Source organism: Hyla sarda, unplaced genomic scaffold (assembly GCF_029499605.1).
Source record: "Hyla sarda isolate aHylSar1 unplaced genomic scaffold, aHylSar1.hap1 scaffold_2729, whole genome shotgun sequence".
NCBI lineage: Eukaryota > Metazoa > Chordata > Amphibia > Anura > Hylidae > Hyla > Hyla sarda.
The window spans coordinates 1-25,689 of record NW_026609428.1 but is presented as its reverse complement, the minus strand read 5'-3'; the positions used below and the strand labels follow the sequence as shown (position 1 = coordinate 25,689).

General features: G+C 47.4%; 1 protein-coding gene across 1 annotated transcript; it reads right to left on the bottom strand.

Moving 5' to 3' along the window:
* Positions 1-756: 756 nt before the first annotated feature.
* Positions 757-19,847, bottom strand: LOC130325647 (pre-B-cell leukemia transcription factor-interacting protein 1-like; the record flags this gene model as incomplete). The annotated part of the gene is given in 9 exon segments (XM_056553314.1): positions 757-2,431; positions 8,211-9,559; positions 12,107-12,232; positions 14,831-14,907; positions 18,753-18,773; positions 18,897-19,112; positions 19,458-19,560; positions 19,644-19,711; positions 19,787-19,847. Coding segments are annotated over 9 exon segments (3,696 nt in total), but the record flags the coding sequence as incomplete, so codon positions are not given.
* Between the last annotated feature and the right edge of the window lie 5,842 nt (positions 19,848-25,689).

Sequence of the window (25,689 nt, the reverse complement as noted above, 5' to 3'; positions counted from 1 at the left end):
CTGCCTCCATCAGTGACCTGGGCAGGACATCAACCTCAGTATATGACCTGGGCAGGACAACGACCTCAGTATGTGACCTGGGCAGGACATCTACCTCAGTATATGACCTGGGAAGGACATCTACAACAGTCTGTGACCTGGGCAGGACATCGACCTCAGTATGTGACCTGGGCAGGACATCAACAACAATATGTGACCTGGGCAGGACATTGACCTCAGTATGTAACCTGGGCAGGACATCTGCCTCCATCTCATGGACCCTCTCCACGCCCAGATCTCAGTATGCTGCTGATGTCAGAAGAGATTACAGGTAAGAACTGCCTTTATCCTATCACTACTTTCCATTGTCTTGGTACAAGGGGAATCAAATGAAAGAAAACAAAAAACCCAACAACGAGGATAAAACACACAAGGTCATTACAACAAGAGAGAAAACTGGAGGAGACAACTGTACGGTGGGGCAGACCGCCGAGTTAGTGCAGAAGACATGAGGTGCAGAATGAAGTCCTAACAGGATGGTCTCCAATGTTACAGTGAATATGCTTTGTAAGGAATTCCGGGAAGACATCATGTGACCATAAATAACAAATACTATAGGAGGAGTGTGACCATAACAACATAGCGATGGCTTCCTGATTCTTAAGTCCAACCTCACCCCGAAACATGGAGAACATCACCAGTGAAAACGCAAAGAACTAAGTCCAAACATCAAGTACTTCCTGGGGGCGTTATAGCGGCCATCATGGTGGTGTGCCTTTATCTTCTCTCCTCATCAGGTTTGTAGTAGGTATGTTCATCCTTACCATCTTCATACCTCTGGTAGTCTCCATCCCTGTCATCTCCATGTTTGTGGTGGTCTTGGTCTTTCTTGTGGTGGTACTCCCCATCATGTTGATGTTTGTGGTGGTGCTCTCCATCCCTGTCATGTTTGTGGTGGTCTTTGTCGTACTTTTGGTGGTACTCTCCATCCCTGTCATGTTTGTGGTGGTCTTTGTCATTCTTGTGGTGGTACTCTCCATCCCTGTCATGTTTGTGGTGGTCTTTGTCATTCTTGTGGTGGTACTCTCCATCCCTGTCATGTTTGTGGTGGTCTTTGTCTTTCTTGTGGTGGTGCTCTCCATCCCTGTCATGTTTGTGGTGGTCTTTGTCGTACTTTTGGTGGTACTCTCCATCCCTGTCATGTTTGTGGTGGTCTTTGTCATTCTTGTGGTGGTACTCTCCATCCCTGTCATGTTTGTGGTGGTCTTTGTCATTCTTGTGGTGGTACTCTCCATCCCTGTCATGTTTGTGGTGGTCTTTGTCTTTCTTGTGGTGGTGCTCTCCATCCCTGTCATGTTTGTGGTGGTCTTTGTCGTACTTTTGGTGGTACTCTCCATCCCTGTCATGTTTGTGGTGGTCTTTGTTGTACTTTTGGTGGTTGTCCCCATCCCTGTCATGTTTGTGGTGGTACTCCCCATCCCTGTCATGTTTATGGTGATCTTTGTCTTTCTTGTGGTAGCCATGTTTATGGTAGTCTTTGTTATACTTTTGGTGGTACTCCCCATCCCTGTCATGTTGATGTTTGTAGTGTCCTTTGTCATACTTGTTGTCATAGTCCCCATCTCTGTCATGTTTACTCTGGGCTTTGTTGTTCTTTTGGTGGTAGTCCCCATCCCTGTCATCTCCATGTTTGTGGTAGTCCCTATCTTTACCTTGTTCATACTTTTGGTGATAGTTCCTGGGACGGTCCTCAGGTTCTCCATGTTTGCGGTGATGGTCTCTACATTTGCCCCTGTCGTCCTTCCCATGGTGGTCAGGCTGTCTATGTCTATGGTCACCATCTCGAGGTGGTTTATGATCAGGTGACCTGTCAAGGTGGCTCTCATGTCTCTGAGATGACTGATAATGCTTATTGTTGGTGTCTTTCTCATGTTTGTCAGAGTAATGTTTATGTTCTACATCTTCCTTATATTTATCTGACTTCTTGTGTTTATAGTTGCCCAAATCTTTTCCAAACCCATCTTTGGGAGACTGCTGCTTTTTGTATGTATTTTGATGTCCAGGATTTTTGGGGTTGTAGTTGTGCTTGCCTTGGTATTCCTGATATTGTTTGTGCGCGCGAAGGCCATTGTGGTGGTGTCCTCCAGCTTCTTCACTAGGTTTGGAGTGAGGGTATTTGCACTTCTTTTCAGAATGGCAGCCATTCTCATCATTTTGGCTTTTTGGATTGTGTTTGTGGTCAGATTCTTCTTTATAGCGGATCTTTATATGGGTCTTGTGCTTCTTCATAGATTTAAAGTCAAAGCAGTCTACGTGGTGGTCGATGCCAGGGATGTTGTCTAAGGAGTGTCTGTCATCTGATTGGTTGATGCCCTTGTCATGTATCTTCCCCAGTTTTCCTAAGGGCTTGTTGTGTTTGTGGGGTTTCTGCTGCTTATCCTGCTTTATGTATCTACAAGGGAAATTAAGACCTGGAAGACGTTATTAGAGGAAAAGTCGCTGAGATGTCTGATAAGGGCGTAAACAATAAGAACAAGGGCCACAAGATCTGAAGGAAATGTGCGATTATACAGGTAAATATTGTGATATAATAAACAAATGGTGAAATCCCCAATTTCATGTCCAATCCCGCAAATTCATTTCTAACCCCCCCCTCCCCATTTTATGCCTCTTCCATGTCATCATGTGACATGGCTGTGTGTAACCACCATCCCCTGAGGAGACTCTGCCCGGCAACAACAGACCAAACATGAGTCCTTATAAGGGCAATGGAATGTGTAAGGTCATGTGATGTACCTTGAGGGAGGGGGGGTTTAGAAACTGTTTTACCTCATGGAGGGGGATATGAAAACTGCTGTTTACCTCAATAAATCAGTTTATGTTCTGAGTTCAAATGGACCAGAGGTGAGTGATGTCTTCTCTGAGAGAACATAAGGATCACATGGTTCTGGGGTCTTCTCTGAGAGAACATAAGGATCACATGGTTCTGGGGTCTTCTCTGAGAGAACATAAGGATCACATGGTTCTGGGGTCTGAGGGGACATAATGATCACATGGTTCTGGGGTCTGAGAGAACATAAGGATCACATGGTTCTGGTGTCTTCTCTGAGAGAACATAAGGATCACATGGTTCTGGGGTCTGAGAGAACATAAGGATCACATGGTTCTGGGGTCTGAGGAGACATAAGGATCACATGGTTCTGGGGTCTGAGGAGACATAAGGATCACATGGTTCTGGTGTCTTCTCTGAGAGGACGTAAGGATCACATGGTTCTGGGGTCTTCTCTGAGAGAACATAATGGTCACATGGTTCTGGTGTCTTCTCTGAGGACATAATGATCACATGGTTCTGGTGTCTTCTCTGAGAGGACATAATGATCACATGGTTCTGGTGTCTTCTCTGAGAGGACATAATGATCACATGGTTCTGGTGTCTTCTCTGAGAGGACATAATGATCACATGGTTCTGGTGTCTTCTCTGAGAGAACATAAGGATCACATGGTTCTGGTGTCTTCTCTGAGAGAACATAAGGATCACATGGTTCTGAGGTCTTCTCTGAGAGAACATAAGGATCACATGGTTCTGGGGTCTTCTCTGAGAGAACATAAGGATCACATGGTTCTGGGGTCTTCTCTGAGAGAACATAAGGATCACATGGTTCTGGGGTCTGAGAGAACATAAGGATCACATGGTTCTGGGGTCTGAGAGAACATAAGGATCACATGGTTCTGAGGTCTTCTCTGAGAGAACATAAGGATCACATGGTTCTGAGGTCTTCTCTGAGAGAACATAAGGATCACATGGTTCTGAGGTCTTCTCTGAGAGAACATAAGGATCACATGGTTCTGGGGTCTTCTCTGAGAGAACATAAGGATCACATGGTTCTGGGGTCTGAGAGAACATAAGGATCACATGGTTCTGGGGTCTGAGAGAACATAAGGATCACATGGTTCTGAGGTCTTCTCTGAGAGAACATAAGGATCACATGGTTCTGAGGTCTTCTCTGAGAGAACATAAGGATCACATGGTTCTGAGGTCTTCTCTGAGAGAACATAAGGATCACATGGTTCTGGGGTCTTCTCTGAGAGAACATAAGGATCACATGGTTCTGGGGTCTGAGAGAACATAAGGATCACATGGTTCTGGGGTCTGAGAGAACATAAGGATCACATGGTTCTGGGGTCTGAGAGAACATAAGGATCACATGGTTCTGGGGTCTTCTCTGAGAGAACATAATGATCACATGGTTCTGGGGTCTGAGAGGACATAAGGATCACATGGTTCTGGGGTCTTCTCTGAGAGGACATAAGGATCACATGGTTCTGGGGTCTGAGAGGACATAAGGATCACATGGTTCTGGGGTCTTCTCTGAGAGAACATAATGATCACATGGTTCTGGGGTCTGAGAGGACATAAGGATCACATGGTTCTGGGGTCTTCTCTGAGAGGACATAATGATCACATGGTTCTGGTGTCTTCTCTGAGAGGACATAAGGATCACATGGTTCTGGGGTCGGAGAGGACATAAGGATCACATGGTTCTGGGGTCTGAGAGGACATAAGGATCACATGGTTCTGGTGTCTTCTCTGAGGGGACATAATGATCACATGGTTCTGGGGTCTTCTCTGAGAGGACATAATGATCACATGGTTCTGGGGTCTTCTCTGAGTGGACATAATGATCACATGGTTCTGGGGTCTTCTCTGAGAGGACATAATGATCACATGGTTCTGGTGTCTTCTCTGAGGGGACATAAAGGTCACATGGTTCTGATGTCTTCTCTGAGAGGACATAATGATCACATGGTTCTGATGTCTTCTCTGAGAGGACATAATGATCACATGGTTCTGGGGTCTTCTCTGAGGGAACATAAGGATCACATGGTTCTGGTGTCTTCTCTGAGAGGACATAAAGATCACATGGTTCTGGGGTCTTCTCTGAGGGAACATAATGATCACATGGTTCTGGTGTCTTCTCTGAGAGGACATAATGATCACATGGTTCTGGTGTCTTCTTTGAGGGGACATAAGGATCACATGGTTCTGGTGTCTTCTCTGAGGGGACATAAGGATCACATGGTTCTGGTGTCTTCTCTGAGAGGACATAAGGATCACATGGTTCTGGTGTCTTCTTTGAGAGGACATAATGATCACATGGTTCTGGGGTCTTCTCTGAGAGGACATAATGATCACATGGTTCTGGTGTCTTCTCTGAGAGGACATAATGATCACATGGTTCTGGTGTCTTCTCTGAGAGGACATAATGATCACATGGTTCTGGTGTCTTCTCTGAGAGGACATAAAGATCACATGGTTCTGGTGTCTTCTCTGAGGGAACATAATGATCACATGGTTCTGGGGTCTGAGAGGACATAAGGATCACATGGTTCTGAGGTCTTCTCTGAGAGGACATAATGATCACATGGTTCTGGTGTCTTCTCTGAGGGGACATAAGGATCACATGGTTCTGGGGTCTTCTCTGAGGGGACATAAGGATCACATGGTTCTGGGGTCTTCTCTGAGAGAACATAATGATCACATGGTTCTGGTGTCTTCTCTGAGGGGACATAAGGATCACATGGTTCTGGGGTCTTCTCTGAGAGAACATAATGATCACATGGTTCTGGTGTCTTCTCTGAGGGGACATAAGGATCATGCGTTTCTGGGGTCTGAGGGGACATAATGATCACATGGTTCTGGGGTCTGGGGAGACATAATGATCACATGGTTCTGGGGTCTGAGAGAACATAATGATCATGTGTTTCTGGGGTCTGAGGGGACATAATGATCACATGGTTCTGGGGTCTGAGGGGACATAATGATCACATGGTTCTGGGGTCTGAGGGGACATAATGATCACATGGTTCTGGGGTCTGGGGAGACATAATGATCACATGGTTCTGGGGTCTGGGGAGACATAATGATCACATGGTTCTGGGGTCTGAGGGACATAAGGATCATGTGTTTCTGGGGTCTGAGAGAACATAATGATCACACAGTTCTGGGGTCTTCTCTGAGAGGACATAATGATCACATGGTTCTGGTGTCTTCTCTGAGAGGACATAAGGATCACATGGTTCTGGGGTCTTCTCTGAGAGGACATAAGGGTCACATGGTTCTGGTGTCTTCTCTGAGAGGACATAATGATCACATGGTTCTGGGGTCTTCTCTGAGAGGACATAATGATCACATGGTTCTGGTGTCTTCTCTGAGAGGACATAATGATCACATGGTTCTGGTGTCTTCTCTGAGAGGACATAATGATCACATGGTTCTGGTGTCTTCTCTGAGAGAACATAATGATCACATGGTTTTGGGGTCTTTGAGAGGACATATGGATCACATGGTTCTGGGGTCTTCTTTGAGAGAACATAATGATCACATGGTTCTGGGGTCTTCTCTGAGAGAACATAAGGATCACATGGTTCTGGGGTCTTCTCTGAGAGGACATAAAGATCACATGGTTCTGGGGTCTTCTCTGAGTGGACATAATGATCACATGGTTCTGGGGTCTTCTCTGAGGGGTCATAATGATCACATGGTTCTGGGGTCTTCTCTGAGTGGACATAAGGATCACATGGTTATGGATATCCAGATCACATGATCTCTGGACAACATGGAGTTACCCAGTAAGGGTATAAGGGCTCCGTACACACCCCCATTTCACCTCTATCCACCCATTTCGTGTCTACACCCCCTATATCACATCTCCCCCCCCCCCCTCTTTGTCACATCTATCATCCAGGTCACATCTCTCCCCCCCCTGTTTTGCAACAGCTGGAGGCACCCTGTTTGGGAAACACTGACTTATTTGGCAGCCTAGCCCCAGACCCTGCATGCTTGATATGGTGCCGGTAATCGCAAATTTTCCCAGGGGGCCGTATTTGACAAATCACGAAAATCCTGATTCGATTGCGATATGTGGTGCAGCCACAGTCAGAATGATCTAGAACAGGGGTCTCAAACTCAAATTATCTTGGGGGCCAGTGGAGATAGAGGCTGGGCCGCATGCACCCCTTACATATAATGCCCCCGTCATGCGCCCCTCACATATAATGCCCCTGTCATGCGCCCCTCACATATAATGCCCCCAGATAGATATGAACCCCCATCTAGTAGGGCTCCCCAGTAGGTACAGAGGCCCCCATATAGATATGACCCCCATCAGGTAGGGCTCCCCAGTAGGTACAGAGGCCCCCATATAGATATGACCCCCATCAGGTAGGGCTCCCCAGTAGGTACAGAGGCCCCCATATAGATATGACCCCCGGCAGGTAAGGCTCCTATTTAAACAATTAAGCCCCCTAAAAAGACGGTTAGCCCCTGGTGATAAGCAGGGCCTCCCTTATAAGGTAAGTTAAGTTTCACATCTACAGTACTTACATCTCCCTGCTGCAGCCTAAAATGAGCCTTCTTTACGGGGATGCATGCGTTAGGTGACGTCATCAAATGCGCCGTGCAGGGCGTCAGCATCCCGGCGTCCTGCACCGCAGATGCAATGACGTCACCAATCGCATGCATCCCTCAAGGAAGGCTCGTTATAGGCTGCACCAGGGAGATATAGGAACAGTAGCAGTATGCGCCGACATGTGTGAAGTCTTCCAGCATTTAGCGCTGCTTGCCCGAAGCAGGGCTAAATGCCTGAAGAGATAACCTGTCCGGCACCCGGAACTGCATGTCTCAGGCTTCGGGCGATACAAATTCGACATCCCTGGTGCAAGATAGACTATGATGTGAGGCAGCGGTCACACCACTAGAGGCTTGCACTGCGCCTGCCGTTGCAACCGTGGTCAGTGTTCTGTGACTGCTGTCGCAACGGCAGACGCAATGCAAGCGCCTGGAGGCCTATGCAGCATGCCACCACTGTGCAGTGGGCCGCAAAATTTCATTCCGTGGCCCGCAAATGGCTCGTGGGCCGGGAATTTGAGACCCCTGATCTAGAAGTGTTGCCTGTCTATAAGGGACACAATGACTTTGGATGGCACAAACCTCCTACTAGTGGTGGTTACAGACAGAACCTTACCCTTAAGTTCTATGTCTATGCAGGGGATTTGGAGATCGGTGTCATAAAGATAGAGCTTCGGCATAAATAAGTGTAAGAACCCAAGTCCTAGTTCAGAGGACAACTAATATGATCTACATGGCCCCCCCCCCCCCAATACTCTATGGGGTATATCACTGCACAATGTGGGAAACCTATAGGAAGCAGCTGACAATGAAGGCCACTCACCTTTTCTTGGTGGCAGCTTCTCCGAAGAAGCTGGTGTAGACGAATCTCTCAAAGTCATCCACAATGTCGTCGTTTCCAGTCTCTTTCCTGGCCAGATCCTCCAGGAAGTCCTCCACATCATCCAAAAAGTCCTTAAAGCGGATCTTGTGGTGAGAGAAGAGCGGCCCCGTGAAGAAACCATCAAGTAGAGGCATGAGCTCAGGGAGGTGCTTTGACAGCTGGGTCTTGGTAAGGTAGTTCCGAAGGACCTCCTCAAACTGCACCCTCTGCACCGGCTTCAGCTCCACATTGAACAGGTCCATGCCGTCCTTCCTGGCGCAGTCCTCCAGGTCGGAGCATCCGACAGGGACCCGATACTGGTGGTCTGAAAGCTTCTTCCAGAACTTGTTGTGGTCATGGTGCCGATGTTCTCTGCCTTTCTTGCCGTCTTCTTGTCTCTTGTGCCGATCTGTAAATTCCTTCTGTCCCTTCCGGGGGTGGAATCCATCTCCTGCCTCTCCCTGGTGATGCCTCTCTGGACTGTCATGGTGGTGGTGTGCAGAGTCTTTTCTCCTGTGTTCTCTAGCCTTGTTCTTCCACGTCTCTCTTCCGTCAGGGTTCTCCCCCTCCCAGTGCTGATGCTTCTTGTCCTTCCAATGCTCGTGTTTCTTGCTCCTCCATTCCTCATGCTGTGACTCCCGTGGATTATCTTCAGTCCACCGTTTGCCGTGCCTGTAACGTGTTTTTCTGGATTCTCCCCCCGCGGAGGTCTCTGATGTCTTGCTATACATGTCACCCTTCTTCCACTCCTTCTGGCTGTGGTCCCTCCTTAGTTCTCCCACCTGCTCCTTCCTTCTCTCAGCGTGTTCCACGTACGTCTTCTCCCACGTTTCAGACCTCTGAGCCTCCATGGCCAACCTGCTACTCATCTCCGAGAGCCTCTCCTGGAGTAACTTCTCGTCATCACCTTCCGAGGTTTTGGTCACAAGATTTTCTAGATCTTGTCTGATGGATGTTACTAACAAGCGTTGTTTGTCCAGTTCCTGACGCAGCATTTGGGACTCGGCCACCAGGGTCTCCTTCTGAGATAAGAAGCCCTCGATCTGCCTCCTGAAGGCCTCCAGATCCACTTTCAGCTGGGTGTTCTCCACTATCAGAGCTTCCTTCTCCACATGGCTGCCCTGAAGGACATCCATCTTCTCCTGTAGATTCTGCAGCTCCTCCTGTGCAGTCAGGTGAGCGGTCTCTTCTTTTAGGAGGGCCTCCTTCAGTCGGATGTTCTCTTCAGTCAGTCCTGGATGTTGGGGCGCTGCAGTGACCTTCTCCCCATCATTGATGGAGAGTATAGCTTCTAACTCTTCCCTCTGCACCTGTGTGTACAAATATCAGGTTACAGTCATGAGTCCATTATAAACCAACCTACACAGGACAAAAGACTGCCAACCCCCCCCCCCCCTGACATCTACGACTGCCAACCCCCCCGACATCTACGACTGCCAACCCCCCCGACATCTACGACTGCCAACCCCGCCGACATCTACGACTGCCAACCCCCCCGACATCTACGACTGCCAACCCCCCCGACATCTACGACTGCCGACATCTACGACTGCCAACCCCCCCGACATCTACGACTGCCAACCCCCCCCGACATCTACGACTGCCAACCCCCCCCGACATCTACGACTGCCAACCCCCCCGACATCTACGACTGCCAACCCCCCCGACATCTACGACTGCCAACCCCCCCCGACATCTACGACTGCCAACCCCCCCGACATCTACGACTGCCAACCCCCCCGACATCTACGACTGCCAACCCCCCCGACATCTACGACTGCCAACCCCCCCGACATCTACGACTGCCAACCCCCCCGACATCTACGACTGCCAACCCCCCCGACATCTACGACTGCCAACCCCCCCGACATCTACGACTGCCAACCCCCCCGACATCTACGACTGCCGACATCTACGACTGCCAACCCCCCCCCCGACATCTACGACTGCCAACCCCCCCCGACATCTACGACTGCCAACCCCCCCGACATCTACGACTGCCAACCCCCCCGACATCTACGACTGCCAACCCCCCCGACATCTACGACTGCCAACCCCCCCGACATCTACGACTGCCAACCCCCCCGACATCTACGACTGCCAACCCCCCCGACATCTACGACTGCCAACCCCCCCGACATCTACGACTGCCAACCCCCCCGACATCTACGACTGCCAACCCCCCCGACATCTACGACTGCCAACCCCCCCGACATCTACGACTGCCAACCCCCCCGACATCTACGACTGCCAACCCCCCCGACATCTACGACTGCCAACCCCCCCGACATCTACGACTGCCAACCCCCCCGACATCTACGACTGCCAACCCCCCCGACATCTACGACTGCCAACCCCCCCGACATCTACGACTGCCAACCTCCCCGACATCTACGACTGCCAACCTCCCCGACATCTACGACTGCCAACCTCCCCAGACATCTACGACTGCCAACCTCCCCAGACATCCACGACTGCCAACCTCCCCAGACATCCACGACTGCCAACCTCCCCAGACATCCACGACTGCCAACCTCCAGACATCCACGACTGCCAACCTCCAGACATCCACGACTGCCAACCTCCAGACATCCACGACTGCCAACCTCCAGACATCCACGACTAACAACCCCCCCCCAAACATCTACTACTACTAAACTCCTGACATCAACGATTACCAACCCCCCTGCCCCCGACATACGACTAACAATCCACCCCCCCCCCCCCCCCGACACCTACGACTAACAATCTCCTGGCATGTACTGTTACCAACCCCCAAGCCCCCGACATCTACAACTACCAACCTCCTGACATGTACAACTAACAATCCCCCCACCAACATCTACGACTACCACTCCCCCCGACGTCTACAATTACCAACCTCCTGACATCCACGACTAACAACCCCCCCAAACATCTACGACTACCAACCTTCTGACATCTACGACTACCAATTCCCCCCCCCCCCCGACACCTACGACTACCAATCTCACCCTGACACCTACGACTACCAACCTCCAGAAATCTACGACTACCAACCTTCAGACATCTACGACTACCAACCTCCTGACATCTACGACTAACAACCCCCCCCAAAACATCTACGACTAACAACCCCCCACAAACATCTACGATTACCAACCCCCCCTGCCCCCCGACATCTACGACTACCAACCTACAGACATCTACGTCTAACAACCTCCTGACATCTACGACTAACAACCTCCTGACATCTACGACTAACAACCTCCTGACATCTATGACTAACAACCTCCTGACATCTACGACTAACAACCTCCTGACATCTACGACTAACAACCTCCTGACATCTACGACTAACAACCCCCCCCCCCGCCCCAAACATCTACGATTACCAATCCCCCTGCCCCCGACATCTACGACTAACAATCCCCCAGAGGGGGAGGTGGCTAGAGGATAATACATGATGTAACAGCAGAATAGCGAGTGCAGCTCTGGAGGTTAAGACACGATGTAACAGCAGAATAATGAGTGCAGCTCTGGGGAATAAGACATGATGTACCAGCAGAATAGTGAGTGCAGCTCTGGAGGATAAGACAGGATGTAACAGCAGAATAGTGAGTACAGCTCTGGAGGATAAGACAGGATGTAACAGCAGAATAGTGAGTACAGCTCTGGAGGATAAGACACGATGTAACAGCAGAATAGTGAGTGCAGCTCTGGAGGATAAGACATGATGTAACAGCAGAATAGTGAGTGCAGCTCTGGAGGATAAGACAGGATGTAACAGCAGAATAGTGAGTGCAGCTCTAGAGGGGAGACGTGCTTGGTGCAGATAACCCTGCAGTAGAAAGTCATGTGATGCATTATCAGGTGACCTGAAGTTTGGCCTCCATGTGCCGGATCTCCTGGTTTTCCTTGGCAACCTTGTCTAGGAGTTGGCTCATAGTCTGCAGGCTGTTGGGGTCCCCCGAGAACTGCTCTGCGTGCTGCCTAATCCAGTCCTGAAAAGAGAAGAGACCCAGTCAGACAGGATCAAGATCCCCCCTATAAATCAGAGCCCCACAGACAGGAGTGTATGGAGATCCCCCCCTATAAATCAGAGCCCCACAGACAGGAGTGTATGGAGATCCCCCCCTATAAATCAGAGCCCCACAGACAGGAGTGTATGGAGATCCCCCCTATAAATCAGAGCCCCACAGAAATGAGTGTATGGAGATCCCCCAAATAAATCAGAGCCCCACAGACAGGAGTGTATGGAGATCCCCCCTATAAATCAGAGCCCCCCAGACAGGAGTGTATGGAGATCCCCCCTATAAATCAGAGCCCCCCAGACAGGAGTGTATGGAGATCCCCCCTATAAATCAGAGCCCACAGACGGGAGTGTATGGAGATCCCCCCTATAAATCAGAGCCCCACAGACGGGAGTGTATGGAGATCCCCCCTATAAATCAGAGCCCCACAGACGGGAGTGTATGGAGATCCCCCCTATAAATCAGAGCCCCACAGACGGGAGTGTATGGAGATCCCCCCTATAAATCAGAGCCCCCCAGACAGGAGTGTATGGAGATCCCCCCCTATAAATCAGAGCCCCACAGACGGGAGTGTATGGAGATCCCCCCTATAAATCAGAGCCCACAGACAGGCGTGTATGGAGATCCCCCCTATAAATCAGAGCCCCACAGACAGGAGTGTATGGAGATCCCCCCTATAAATCAGAGCCCCACAGACAGGAGTGTATGGAGATCCCCCCCTATAAATCAGAGCCCCACAGACAGGAGTGTATGGAGATCCCCCCTATAAATCAGAGCCCCACAGACAGGAGTGTATGGAGATCCCCCCTATAAATCAGAGCCCCACAGACAGGAGTGTATGGAGATCCCCCCCTATAAATCAGAGCCCCACAGACAGGAGTGTATGGAGATCCCCCCTATAAATCAGAGCCCCCCAGACAGGAGTGTATGGAGATCCCCCCTATAAATCAGAGCCCCCCAGACAGGAGTGTATGGAGATCCCCCCTATAAATCAGAGCCCACAGACGGGAGTGTATGGAGATCCCCCCTATAAATCAGAGCCCCACAGACGGGAGTGTATGGAGATCCCCCCTATAAATCAGAGCCCCACAGACGGGAGTGTATGGAGATCCCCCCTATAAATCAGAGCCCCACAGACGGGAGTGTATGGAGATCCCCCCTATAAATCAGAGCCCCCCAGACAGGAGTGTATGGAGATCCCCCCCTATAAATCAGAGCCCCACAGACGGGAGTGTATGGAGATCCCCCCTATAAATCAGGGCCCCACAGAAAGGAGTGTATGGAGATCCCCCCTATAAATCAGAGCCCCACAGACAGGAGTGTATGGAGATCCCCCCTATAAATCAGAGCCCACAGACAGGCGTGTATGGAGATCCCCCCTATAAATCAGAGCCCCACAGACAGGAGTGTATGGAGATCCCCCCTATAAATCAGAGCCCCACAGACAGGAGTGTATGGAGATCCCCCCCTATAAATCAGAGCCCCACAGACAGGAGTGTATGGAGATCCCCCCTATAAATCAGAGCCCCCCAGGAGTGTATGGAGATCCCCCCTATAAATCAGAGCCCCACAGACAGGAGTGTATGGAGATCCCCCCTATAAATCAGAGCCCCACAGACAGGAGTGTATGGAGATCCCCCCTATAAATCAGAGCCCCACAGACAGGAGTGTATGGAGATCCCCCCTATAAATCAGAGCCCCACAGACAGGAGTGTATGGAGATCCCCCCTATAAATCAGAGCCCCACAGACAGGAGTGTATGGAGATCCCCCCTATAAATCAGAGCCCCCCAGGAGTGTATGGAGATCCCCCCTATAAATCAGAGCCCCACAGACGGGAGTGTATGGAGATCCCCCCTATAAATCAGAGCCCCACAGACGGGAGTGTATGGAGATCCCCCCTATAAATCAGAGCCCCACAGACAGGAGTGTATGGAGATCCCCCCTATAAATCAATCAGAGCCCCACAGAAAGGAGTGTATGGAGATCCCCCCTATAAATCAGAGCCCCACAGACAGGAGTGTATGGAGATCCCCCCTATAAATCAGAGCCCCACAGACGGGAGTGTATGGAGATCCCCCCTATAAATCAGAGCCCCCCAGGAGTGTATGGAGATCCCCCCTATAAATCAGAGCCCCACAGAAAGGAGTGTATGGAGATCCCCCCTATAAATCAGAGCCCCACAGACAGGAGTGTATGGAGATCCCCCCCTATAAATCAGAGCCCCACAGACAGGAGTGTATGGAGATCCCCCCTATAAATCAGGGCCCCACAGAAAGGAGTGTATGGAGATCCCCCCTATAAATCAGAGCCCCACAGAAAGGAGTGTATGGAGATCCCCCCTATAAATCAGAGCCCCACAGACAGGAGTGTATGGAGATCCCCCCTATAAATCAGAGCCCCACAGACAGGAGTGTATGGAGATCCCCCCTATAAATCAGAGCCCCCCAGGAGTGTATGGAGATCCCCCCTATAAATCAGAGCCCCCCAGGAGTGTATGGAGATCCCCCCTATAAATCAGAGCCCCCCAGGAGTGTATGGAGATCCCCCCTATAAGTCGGATTCGTACCTGGAGGTCGGTGATGACTTGTGGCGGCTGCGGATCGTCCCCCTTCACACTGCGGGACATTACAGCCTGAGTAGGATCTGGGTGGGAGAAAGACTTGGGTGAGTGCACGTCCCATACTCCTCACTACACTCACTATACACAGAAGAGACCGCACTCACTATACACGGAAGAGACCCCGCACTCACTATACACAGAAGAGACCGCACTCACTATACACGGAGGAGAGACTACACTCACTATACACGGAGGAGACCGCACTCACTATACACGGAGGAGAGACCGCACTCACTATACACGGAGGAGACCGCACTCACTATACACAGAAGAGACCGCACTCACTATACACAGAAGAGACCGCACTCACTATACACAGAAGAGACCGCACTCACTATACACAGAAGAGACCGCACTCACTATACACAGAAGAGACCGCACTCACTATACACAGAAGAGACCGCACTCACTATACACAGAAGAGACCGCACTCACTATACACAGAAGAGACCGCACTCACTATACACAGAAGAGACCGCACTCACTATACACAGAAGAGACCGCACTCACTATACACAGAAGAGACCGCACTCACTATACACAGAAGAGACCGCACTCACTATACACAGAAGAGACCGCACTCACTATACACAGAAGAGACCGCACTCACTATACACAGAAGAGACCGCACTCACTATACACAGAAGAGACCGCACTCACTATACACAGAAGAGACCGCACTCACTATACACAGAAGAGACCGCACTCACTATACACAGAAGAGACCGCACTCACTATACACAGAAGAGACCGCAATCACTATAGACAGAAGAGACCGCACTCACTATACACAGAAGAGACCGCACTCACTATACACAGAAGAGACCGCACTCACTATACACAGAAGAGACCGCACTCACTATACACAGAAGAGACCGCACTCACTATACACAGAAGAGACCGCACTCACTATACACAGAAGAGACCGCACTCACTATACACAGAAGAGACCGCACTCACTATACACAGAAGAGACCGCACTCACTATACACAGAAGAGACCGCACTCACTATACACAGAAGAGACCGCACTCACTATACACAGAAGAGACCGCACTCACTATACACAGAAGAGACCGCACTCACTATACACAGAAGAGACCGCACTCACTATACACAGAAGAGACCGCACTCACTATACACAGAAGAGACCGCACTCACTATACACGGAGGAGAGACCGCACTCACTATACACGGAGGAGAGACCGCACTCACTATACACGGAGGAGAGACCGCACTCACTATACACGGAGGAGAGACCGCACTCACTATACACGGAGGAGACCGAACTCACTATACACGGAGGAGAGACCGCACTCACTATACACGGAGGAGAGACCACACTCACTATACACAGAAGAGACCGCACTCACTATACACGGAGGAGAGACCGCACTCACTATACACGGAGGAGAGACCGCACTTACTATACACGGAGGAGAGACCGCACTCACTATACACGGAAGAGACCGCACTCACTATACACGGAAGAGACCGCACTCACTATACACGGAAGAGACCGCACTCACTATACACAGAAGAGACCGCACTCACTATACACGGAGGAGAGACCGCACTCACTATACACAGAAGAGACCGCACTCACTATACACAGAGTAGAGACCGCACTCATTATACACGGAGGAGAGACCACACTCACTATACACGGAGGAGACCGCACTCACTATACACAGAAGAGACCGCACTCACTATACACGGAGGAGAGACCGCACTCACTATACACGGAGGAGAGACCACACTCACTATACACAGAAGAGACCGCACTCACTATACACGGAGGAGAGACCGCACTCACTATACACGGAGGAGACCGCACTCACTATACACGGAGGAGAGACCGCACTCACTATACACGGAGGAGAGACCACACTCACTATACACAGAAGAGACCGCACTCACTATACACGGAGGAGAGACCGCACTCACTATACACGGAGGAGAGACCGCACTCACTATACACGGAGGAGAGACCGCACTCACTATACACAGAAGAGACCGCACTCACTATACACAGAGGAGAGACCACACTCACTATACACAGAGGAGAGACCACACTCACTATACACAGAGGAGAGACCGCACTCACTATACACGGAGGAGAGACCGCACTCACTATACACGGAGGAGACCGCACTCACTATACACAGAGGAGAGACCACACTCACTATACACGGAAGAGACCGCACTCACTATACACGGAGGAGAGACCGCACTCACTATACACAGAAGAGACCGCACTCACTATACACAGAGGAGACCGCACTCACTATACACGGAGGAGAGACCACACTCACTATACACGGAGGAGACCACACTCACTATACACAGAGGAGAGACCACACTCACTATACACGGAGGAGAGACCACACTCATTATACACGGAGGAGAGACCGCACTCACTATACACAGAGGAGAGACCGCACTCACTATACACAGAGTAGAGACCGCACTCACTATACACGGAGGAGAGACCACACTCACTATACACGGAGGAGACCGCACTCACTATACACAGAAGAGACCGCACTCACTATACACGGAGGAGAGACTACACTCACTATACACAGAAGAGACCGCACTCACTATACACGGAGGAGAGACCACACTCACTATACACGGAAGAGACCGCACTCACTATACACAGAAGAGAGACCGCACTCACTATACACAGAGGAGAGACCGCACTCACTATACACAGAGGAGAGACCACACTCACTATACACGGAAGAGACCGCACTCACTATACACAGAGGAGAGACCACACTCACTATACACGGAAGAGACCGCACTCACTATACACGGAAGAGACCGCACTCACTATACACGGAGGAGACCGCACTCACTATACACGGAGGAGAGACCGCACTCACTATACACGGAGGAGAGACCGCACTTACTATACACGGAAGAGACCGCACTCACTATACACGGAAGAGACCGCACTCACTATACACGGAAGAGACCGCACTCACTATACACGGAAGAGACCGCACTCACTATACACGGAGGAGAGACCACACTAACTATACACGGAGGAGAGACCACACTAACTATACACGGAGGAGAGACCACACTCATTATACACGGAGGAGAGACCGCACTCACTATACACAGAGGAGAGACCGCACTCATTATACACGGAGGAGACCGCACTCACTATACACAGAGGAGAGACCGCACTCACTATACACGGAGGAGAGACCACACTCACTATACACGGAGGAGACCGCACTCACTATACACGGAGGAGAGACCACACTCACTATACACGGAGGAGAGACCGCACTTACTATACACGGAAGAGACCGCACTCACTATACACGGAAGAGACCGCACTCACTATACACGGAAGAGACCGCACTCACTATACACGGAAGAGACCGCACTCACTATACACGGAAGAGACCACACTCACTATACACGGAAGAGACCGCACTCACTATACACGGAAGAGACCGCACTCACTATACACGGAAGAGAGACCGCACTCACTATACACGGAAGAGACCGCACTCACTATACACGGAAGAGACCGCACTCACTATACACGGAGGAGACCGCACTCATTATACACAGAGGAGACCGCACTCACTATACACGGAAGAGACCGCACTCACTATACACGGAAGAGACCGCACTCACTATACACGGAAGAGACCGCACTCACTATACACGGAAGAGACCGCACTCACTATACACGGAAGAGACCGCACTCACTATACACGGAAGAGAGACCGCACTCACTATACACGGAAGAGAGACCGCACTCACTATACACGGAAGAGACCGCACTCACTATACACGGAAGAGACCGCACTCACTAAACATGGAGAAGAGGCTTCACTCACCCTCAGAGTTGAAGCTGCCGCCTGTGGAGAGAGACACCATTAGCTTTAGATCAGAGATATAAGTGAACCCCATTATCTATGGGGCTCTATGGGGGGGGGCTACAGCTGCATTACAGCCGGTGGGGGCGCTACAGTCTACCTCACCTGAGAAGACCAGGATGCTGATGCAGATGAGGCCGATGGCTGCGATGACCAATGTACTGATGTTAAAGGAGGATCCAGCGTCTGCGTCCTGCTGTACGGCCTCTCTGATAGTGGGGCCCACACTGATGGGCGGAGGAGCCCCCCGGCCCACGCGCTTCCTGAGACCCTCCACATCATCATCACTGCTGGAGCAGCTCACCTCCTCCAGGTCCCCTCCTGTGGAGGCAGAATAATAAGAAACATGGCGGCAGCAGCATGCGGGGGGCCCACGGGGTGAGCGGGGGGCAGTAGAAGCCGTGCACTAGTAAGCTCAGAGTCAGGAGGCGGCAGCACAAGCCTCTCCACCAGAACATGCAGCACCTGTATCACTAGGCGAGCGCTGACCCCAGGTCCTCAGGGCCCCCAAAGACAAGTGCGCGGGCAAGAGATGTGCTAGTCTCTGCAAACAACTTGCTTCAAGACAAGAAGAAGAGGGGAGGAGTTAGAGGTGGAGCTTTTATAATAAGGGGTGTGCTTATCCATGCACTTACGGAAGAAGCGTGCGCTCCCTTCACTACTCACCTGCTGTGCTGGAACCTCTGGGGCCCTCAGTTTCCCGCGGTGGCCCCTGCACCTCATCAGGCTTCTTAGGATCCTCCTGGGCCGTGGGGTCCTCACTGGGTTCCTGGGAGACAGAAACCCCTCACATTACACAGTGACAAAACCACAGAAAACATGGCGGCCAAGACGGCTCCTGATGGGTCTTACCGTGCCGGGCTTCACGTCGGGCAGCTGTGCAGTCTCCTGGCCGTCAGGGGGAGGAGCTGGTTTAGAGCCTGTAACACGAGACGCACAGGTGAGACCCCCACATGGCAGGAGCACAAGAGACGCCCCCCTCCCGGACTCCTCACCTGCAGCTGTTGACTCCTCTGCTCCACCCTGCGCAGACCCCACCGTCTCCACCGCTAAACTCTGCGCAGAAACAGAAAAATTATCAGGAAGTGCAGGACGCCATGCATCTATTAGGGAGTTAGAGGTCCGCCCACGAGGAGCCTGGCCAACGCCTCAGGAGAAAAGTAATCCTCACAACCTGACATAACAGTGCTGTAGTGTAATAAGAGGATATCAGTCATATATACAGGAGCCCAGAGAATATAACAGTGCTGTAGTGTAATAAGAGGATATCAGTCATATATACAGGAGCCCAGAGAATATAACAGTGCTGTAGTGTAATATATGATATCAGTCATATATACAGGAGCCCAGAGAATATAACAGTGCTGTAGTGTAATATATGATATCAGTCATATATACAGGAGCCCAGAGAATATAACAGTGCTGTAGTGTAATAAGAGGATATCAGTCATATATACAGGAGTCCAGAGAATATAACAGTGCTGTAGTGTAATATATGATATCAGTCATATACAGGAGCCCAGAGAATATAACAGTGCTGTAGTGTAATAAGAGGATATCAGTCATATATACAGGAGCCCAGAGAATATAACAGTGCTGTAGTGTAATATATGATATCAGTCATATATACAGGAGCCCAGAGAATATAACAGTGCTGTAGTGTAATATATGATATCAGTCATATATACAGGAGCCCAGAGAATATAACAGTGCTGTAGTGTAATATATGATATCAGTCATATACAGGAGCCCAGAGAATATAACAGTGCTGTAGTGTAATATATGATATCAGTCTTATATACAGGAGCCCAGAGAATATAACAGTGCTGTAGTGTAATATATGATATCAGTCATATATACAGGAGCCCAGAGAATATAACAGTGCTGTAGTGTAATATATGATATCAGTCATATATACAGGAGCCCAGAGAATATAACAGTGCTGTAGTGTAATATATGATATCAGTCATATATACAGGAGCCCAGAGAATATAACAGTGCTGTAGTGTAATATATGATATCAGTCATATACAGGAGCCCAGAGAATATAACAGTGCTGTAGTGTAATATATGATATCAGTCATATATACAGGAGCCCAGAGAATATAACAGTGCTGTAGTGTAATATATGATATCAGTCATATACAGGAGTCCAGAGAATATAACAGTGCTGTAGTGTAATATATGATATCAGTCATATATACAGGAGCCCAGAGAATATAACAGTGCTGTAGTGTAATATATGATATCAGTCATATATACAGGAGCCCAGAGAATATAACAGTGCTGTAGTGTAATATATGATATCAGTCATATATACAGGAGTCCAGAGAATATAACAGTGCTGTAGTGTAATATATGATATCAGTCATATATACAGGAGCCCAGAGAATATAACAGTGCTGTAGTGTAATATATGATATCAGTCATATATACAGGAGCCCAGAGAATATAACAGTGCTGTAGTGTAATAAGAGGATATCAGTCATATACAGGAGCCCAGAAAATATAACAGTGCTGTAGTGTAATATATGATATCAGTCATATATACAGGAGCCCAGAGAATATAACAGTGCTGTAGTGTAATATATGATATCAGTCATATATACAGGAGCCCAGAGAATATAACAGTGCTGTAGTGTAATATATGATATCAGTCATATATACAGGAGCCCAGAGAATATAACAGTGCTGTAGTGTAATATGTGATATCAGTCATATACAGGAGCCCAGAGAATATAACAGTGCTGTAGTGTAATATATGATATCAGTCATATATACAGGAGCCCAGAGAATATAACAGTGCTGTAGTGTAATATATGATATCAGTCATATATACAGGAGCCCAGAGAATATAACAGTGCTGTAGTGTAATATATGATATCAGTCATATACAGGAGCCCAGAGAATATAACAGTGCTGTAGTGTAATATATGATATCAGTCATATATACAGGAGCCCAGAGAATATAACAGTGCTGTAGTGTAATATATGATATCAGTCATATATACAGGAGCCCAGAGAATATAACAGTGCTGTAGTGTAATATATGATATCAGTCATATACAGGAGTCCAGAGAATATAACAGTGCTGTAGTGTAATATATGATATCAGTCATATATACAGGAGCCCAGAGAATATAACAGTGCTGTAGTGTAATATATGATATCAGTCATATATACAGGAGCCCAGAGAATATAACAGTGCTGTAGTGTAATATATGATATCAGTCATATATACAGGAGTCCAGAGAATATAACAGTGCTGTAGTGTAATAAGAGGATATCAGTCATATATACAGGAGCCCAGAGAATATAACAGTGCTGTAGTGTAATAAGAGGATATCAGTCATATATACAGGAGCCCAGAGAATATAACAGTGCTGTAGTGTAATATATGATATCAGTCATATACAGGAGCCCAGAGAATATAACAGTGCTGTAGTGTAATATATGATATCAGTCATATATACAGGAGCCCAGAGAATATAACAGTGCTGTAGTGTAATATATGATATCAGTCATATATACAGGAGCCCAGAGAATATAACAGTGCTGTAGTGTAATATATGATATCAGTCATATACAGGAGCCCAGAGAATATAACAGTGCTGTAGTGTAATAAATGATATCAGTCATATATACAGGAGCCCAGAGAATATAACAGTGCTGTAGTGTAATATATGATATCAGTCATATATACAGGAGCCCAGAGAATATAACAGTGCTGTAGTGTAATATATGATATCAGTCATATATACAGGAGCCCAGAGAATATAACAGTGCTGTAGTGTAATATATGATATCAGTCATATATACAGGAGCCCAGAGAATATAACAGTGCTGTAGTGTAATATATGATATCAGTCATATATACAGGAGCCCAGAGAATATAACAGTGCTGTAGTGTAATATATGATATCAGTCATATATACAGGAGCCCAGAGAATATAACAGTGCTGTAGTGTAATATATGATATCAGTCATATATACAGGAGCCCAGAGAATATAACAGTGCTGTAGTGTAATAAATGATATCAGTCATATATACAGGAGCCCAGAGAATATAACAGTGCTGTAGTGTAATAAGAGGATATCAGTCATATATACAGGAGCCCAGAGAATATAACAGTGCTGTAGTGTAATATATGATATCAGTCATATATACAGGAGCCCAGAGAATATAACAGTGCTGTAGTGTAATAAGATGATATCAGTCATATATACAGGAGCCCAGAGAATATAACAGTGCTGTAGTGTAATATATGATATCAGTCATATATACAGGAGCCCAGAGAATATAACAGTGCTGTAGTGTAATATATGATATCAGTCATATACAGGAGCCCAGAGAATATAACAGTGCTGTAGTGTAATATATGATATCAGTCATATATACAGGAGCCCAGAGAATATAACAGTGCTGTAGTGTAATAAGAGGATATCAGTCATATATACAGGAGTCCAGAGAATATAACAGGGCTGTAGTGTAATAAGAGGATATCAGTCATATACAGGAGCCCAGAGAATATAACAGTGCTGTAGTGTAATATATGATATCAGTCATATATACAGGAGCCCAGAGAATATAACAGTGCTGTAGTGTAATATATGATATCAGTCATATATACAGGAGTCCAGAGAATATAACAGTGCTGTAGTGTAATAAGAGGATATCAGTCATATATACAGGAGTCCAGAGAATATAACAGTGCTGTAGTGTAATATATGATATCAGTCATATATACAGGAGCCCAGAGAATATAACAGTGCTGTAGTGTAATATAAGGATATCAGTCATATATACAGGAGCCCAGAGAATATAACAGTGCTGTAGTGTAATAAATGATATCAGTCATATATACAGGAGCCCAGAGAATATAACAGTGCTGTAGTGTAATAAGAGGATATCAGTCATATATACAGGAGCCCAGAGAATATAACAGTGCTGTAGTGTAATATATGATATCAGTCATATATACAGGAGCCCAGAGAATATAACAGTGCTGTAGTGTAATAAGATGATATCAGTCATATACAGGAGCCCAGAGAATATAACAGTGCTGTAGTGTAATATATGATATCAGTCTTATATACAGGAGTCCAGAGAATATAACAGTGCTGTAGTGTAATAAGAGGATATCAGTCATATATACAGGAGCCCAGAGAATATAACAGTGCTGTAGTGTAATAAGAGGATATCAGTCATATATACAGGAGCCCAGAGAATATAACAGTGCTGTAGTGTAATATATGATATCAGTCATATATACAGGAGCCCAGAGAATATAACAGTGCTGTAGTGTAATATATGATATCAGTCATATACAGGAGCCCAGAGAATATAACAGTGCTGTAGTGTAATATATGATATCAGTCATATATACAGGAGCCCAGAGAATATAACAGTGCTGTAGTGTAATAAGAGGATATCAGTCATATATACAGGAGTCCAGAGAATATAACAGGGCTGTAGTGTAATAAGAGGATATCAGTCATATACAGGAGCCCAGAGAATATAACAGTGCTGTAGTGTAATATATGATATCAGTCATATATACAGGAGCCCAGAGAATATAACAGTGCTGTAGTGTAATATATGATATCAGTCATATATACAGGAGTCCAGAGAATATAACAGTGCTGTAGTGTAATAAGAGGATATCAGTCATATATACAGGAGTCCAGAGAATATAACAGTGCTGTAGTGTAATATATGATATCAGTCATATATACAGGAGCCCAGAGAATATAACAGTGCTGTAGTGTAATATAAGGATATCAGTCATATATACAGGAGCCCAGAGAATATAACAGTGCTGTAGTGTAATATATGATATCAGTCATATATACAGGAGCCCAGAGAATATAACAGTGCTGTAGTGTCATATATGATATCAGCCATATATACAGGAGCCCAGAGAATATAACAGTGCTGTAGTGTAATATATGATATCAGTCATATATACAGGAGTCCAGAGAATATAACAGTGCTGTAGTGTAATATATGATATCAGTCATATATACAGGAGCCCAGAGAATATAACAGTGCTGTAGTGTAATATATGATATCAGTCATATATACAGGAGCCCAGAGAATATAACAGTGCTGTAGTGTAATATATGATATCAGTCATATACAGGAGCCCAGAGAATATAACAGTGCTGTAGTGTAATATATGATATCAGTCATATATACAGGAGCCCAGAGAATATAACAGTGCTGTAGTGTAATATATGATATCAGTCATATATACAGGAGCCCAGAGAATATAACAGTGCTGTAGTGTAATATATGATATCAGTCATATACAGGAGCCCAGAGAATATAACAGTGCTGTAGTGTAATATATGATATCAGTCATATACAGGAGCCCAGAGAATATAACAGTGCTGTAGTGTAATATATGATATCAGTCATATATACAGGAGCCCAGAGAATATAACAGTGCTGTAGTGTAATATATGATATCAGTCATATATACAGGAGCCCAGAGAATATAACAGTGCTGTAGTGTAATATATGATATCAGTCATATATACAGGAGCCCAGAGAATATAACAGTGCTGTAGTGTAATATATGATATCAGTCATATATACAGGAGCCCAGAGAATATAACAGTGCTGTAGTGTAATATATGATATCAGTCATATATACAGGAGCCCAGAGAATATAACAGTGCTGTAGTGTAATATATGATATCAGTCATATATACAGGAGCCCAGAGAATATAACAGTGCTGTAGTGTAATATATGATATCAGTCATATATACAGGAGTCCAGAGAATATAACAGTGCTGTAGTGTAATAAATGATATCAGTCATATATACAGGAGCCCAGAGAATATAACAGTGCTGTAGTGTAATATATGATATCAGTCATATATACAGGAGCC